Source organism: Spinacia oleracea, chromosome 6, assembly GCF_020520425.1.
Source record: "Spinacia oleracea cultivar Varoflay chromosome 6, BTI_SOV_V1, whole genome shotgun sequence".
Taxonomy (NCBI): Eukaryota; Viridiplantae; Streptophyta; class Magnoliopsida; order Caryophyllales; family Amaranthaceae; genus Spinacia; species Spinacia oleracea.
Window position 1 is genome coordinate 18,580,477 of NC_079492.1, and position 3,727 is coordinate 18,584,203.

The window sequence follows — 3,727 nt, forward strand, 5'->3', positions numbered from 1 at the left end:
GCCCCTAAGTTTTTTCATTTTATTGTTGGTTTCTGTGGCGCCGCAGGCGCTTGTATTAACATTGATGCCTTTGGGCATTCTTTTGTTTGGGTTTGTTGCGCCGTGTGCGCATGTATGAATATTTTTGCCTTCTGTGCACTTATCTAGGCCACTCCTTAGGCCGTCAACCGATTAGTCTTTTCTGACGCTGCCGATGAGGAGTTGTCAGTTTTTGATTGACCGTCTTATTGAGTCAATTTGCGTGTGTTTTTTATATATTGGTTTTGAGAGTTCCTATGCGATGTGTGGCTTGTTAGGCCGCAGTGATAGTGAGAGTTTCAGAATTTGATAGCAAGAATATTATCATTGAATTAGTTCGTATTTAGCTAAGCAGCGAAGTAGGTTGGCCGTTTTGCAGGCGCATACTATAGGCCGTTTTGTTGGCTCTCACATAACTTTTAGGCCGTTTTGTAGGCTCTTACACAGACTTTAGGCTGTTTTGAAGGCTCTTACATAGACTTTAGGCCGTTTTGAAGGCTCTTACATAAAATACCCTGACTAGTCCATTGAAATCCTATCTCCTAGCCACTTTTTTCTACTAGTGGGATAATCTCGTTAGCTGCTGGTGGCTCTTCTTCATACTTTCTCTTGCCTTTGATCCCGGCCGGATCCTTCCTCCATGCTTACGGGTTAAGAGTGGTGAGATAGTAGTCCTGTGCTTGCTGTTGATCTCCATGTATAGTTCCTATCGCTCCGTCATCACATACATTCTTCAGGAGCATGAGATGGGTGACGACCACTACTTTGATCTTGTTCAGCGTAGGACGTCCCAAGATGACATTGTATGCAGTCAAGTCCTTGACGATTAGGAAGTCCACACCCATCTTTCTTCCATCATTACGTCCTCCTATTCGTACTGGAAAGGTAATGACGCCCACAGGGTGTATGATGCTTCCTCCAAAGCCAATGATAGGGTAGTGGATTCTTTCAATTGTCTTAGGGTCATGTGCTAGATGGCTTAGACACTCCATGCTCATTATATCATATGAACTTCCTGTACCTATCAATATGCGCTTTACCCTCATGTTGGAGATCTTGATCTCGACAACGAGAGGGTCGTCATGCAGGGTGGCTACGCGTCCTCCATCTGATTCACATATTTCTATCCGGGGGAATGGGTCCATTGGTGACTTTCCTAATAACATCACTTGAGCTAGCTGGTGGGCATAATCTTTCTGTCCCCTCATGGTGGGTCCTCCAGCAGCTGGTCCTCCTAATATGACTGCTACGAATCCCCCTTCGCTGTGATTTCCTTCTGCAGCTGAGACAGGTGACTTATTTTTCTTGTACTGGTTTTTTTCCGTGCCGTGAGCGCTTCTTTGGGGATAGTTCTTCAGGTGCCCCTTGGAAGCCAGGCCATCTAGGGCCCTCTTCAGGCTTCTAAAATCCTTGGTATCATGACCTATATCTTCGTGGAACTGGCAATACAGCTTAGGATCTCGATTCTCAGCAGGAGACTTCATTGGAAAGGGTCGTTCAAGGTCAAACCTGGTCCCCACGTCCACTAGGATTGTGAGAAGGTCAGTATTGTATTCAAAATATTCTCTCTCCTGCGGTCGTCCTCTCTTTTGCCCGGAGATTTGGTATCATGCTCTTTCGAAAGGGCCCAAGTACCATTAACTCGTGAGACCTTCCTGTCATTCTTCTCTTTCTTCCCGGATGAGTCTGTCGCCTCTCCAGCCTTCCCATCTTTGGACACACTGCATATTTCTGTGGCATGAATAAAGGCATCGACCTCGTCTAGGACTTCTGCCATCGTTCGCACCTTCTTCTTAAATAAGTCAAACTTGAATGATCCCTTCTTTAGGACTCTGACAAAATTGTCGAAGGAGACGCCATCGGGCAGATCTGGGATTTGTCCTGCTTCCAGATTGAAACGTTTCACATAGCTTCGCAAAGACTCATTTTTCCCTTGTTGAATGCAGCCCAGGTGCATGCTTGTTTTCCTTTCTTCCTTGTATGCCAAAAACCTGGTGGAAAGCAGGGCCTGTAGCTCGTTGAAGGAGGTAATTAATCTTGGGGGCAGTCATTCGATCTATTTGTATGCTACTCCTTTGAGGGTAGCTGGAAAGTACTTGCACCATGTGGCTTCATTGGTTCCTTGAACATACATGTGGTGACGGTATACAACTAGGTGCATGTCTGGGTCTGTAGTACCGTCATAGGCACCCTCAGCCTTGGAAAACATCCTCGTGGTGCCCGGAAATCGCCTATGACGGTACTACAGACCGAAAATCGCCTGAGGTGGTAGGAATACGCCGGAAATCGCCTATGAGACAGCTCTGAGAAAACGAAATGTAAAAAAATGAAATTTACCCCCCCCTCTATATATAGGGAGGGGCAAAATGGAGAAAGGTGACACGTGTCACCATCTCAACACCTGACCCAAAGATGAAGATGCAAATCAAGAGTCAAGAAGCGATACCCGGAATGTGTTTCCAGAAATGCCCTTCTTGAGGGGCAAATGTTGTGGGCAAAATTACCGCGCCTTCGTGTACCAATGAGGACGTGACACATGGCACGTATTGCGCCCCCTAAGCAGAAATCATACGAAGTCTACTCCGAGGCATGAGTATTAATCTAGGTATCTACAATGTATGTATTTAAGTGTGTATAAATGTATGTATAAAACCTATACCTGGAAAGGGGCTTAATTAGTATGTATCCCAAGTGAATGACTAAGCACAATAGGCCCAAACAGCCCACTATTGCCAAAAGGGACCAGAGAATTGTAAGGAGAAAGGACACGTGTCCTCCTCCCATTCCCCAGCCAATCATGCAAGGGGAATATTAGGTCATTCCCCCAAAAACCTAGTACTATAAATATTCCCACTTCCCTAGAAAAAGGGGTCACAATCAATACATTCTAGAGCAATTGTTGCTTTGCCTTCTCTCTACTTTCTCTCTCTATAAAAATACAATCTTGTTTAATCTTTAAAAGTTACCAAGAAACCTCCAAGGTATCTCACCGGAAAAACCCCACAACATTTGGCGCCGTCTGTGGGGAGGTACGGTAACATGGAAGATCAACGACAGGACAACAATGCTGGGCGACCTACGCGAGTAGAGCGGCCACCCCTCGAAAGAGAAATGCCGACTGAACATCATACGCCGGCCACAAGAATCACCGAAGATGTCGCGCGTATATTTGCGGCCGGGCACACCCCTCGTCACACTGCCGAGGTAGAGGTGCTCAGCGAGGAGGACGACCAGGCCAATCGCACCCCTCCTGGAGGACACCTGGATCCTCGGGTGGATACGGTAATAGAGGAGAACCCTGATATGCCTGTCTCTGTGGGTGCTCTTCGGGCTATTTTGGCTGAGTTCCAAGCTGATGTGGGAAAGACAGTTAATGCTGAGGTACAGAAGAGTATGCTGATCTACACCACTGCTGTGGCTGCAAATCATGAGAGGCCGGCAAGCAATAGGCCAACACTTTCTTTGCGCCCCCCAAATGTCTGGACCAGGCTGACAGGCGAGGACCTAAGGAGACAGCCGCCAACAAGTCAGCCCAATCAGGCAATGTCTTACCTACCACGCCGAATGCCACGGCGGCTGATCGGAGAAACGTCCCGAGGACGTGAGCAGCCACGCGCAGAGCAGTTGCCTGACTCTGAGTCTGAACTTTCTGACACTGGGTCAACCCCCGTCATGCCGGATAGACTTCTCCCTCATCCAACTTATACGC

At 47.3% G+C, this 3,727-nt stretch overlaps 1 protein-coding gene across 1 annotated transcript; it reads right to left on the minus strand.

The window, feature by feature from the left end:
• Positions 1-662: 662 nt before the first annotated feature.
• LOC130462981 (uncharacterized) lies at positions 663-1,502 on the minus strand. Its single transcript, XM_056831986.1, has one exon. The coding sequence runs from the start codon at positions 1,500-1,502 to the stop codon at positions 663-665; it is 840 nt and encodes a 279-aa protein (XP_056687964.1).
• Between the last annotated feature and the right edge of the window lie 2,225 nt (positions 1,503-3,727).

Coding starts and splice junctions, on each gene's coding strand:
- LOC130462981 (XM_056831986.1), bottom strand. CDS start 1,502: ATGAAGTCTCCTGCTGAGAATCGAGATCCTAAGCTGTATTGCCAGTTC.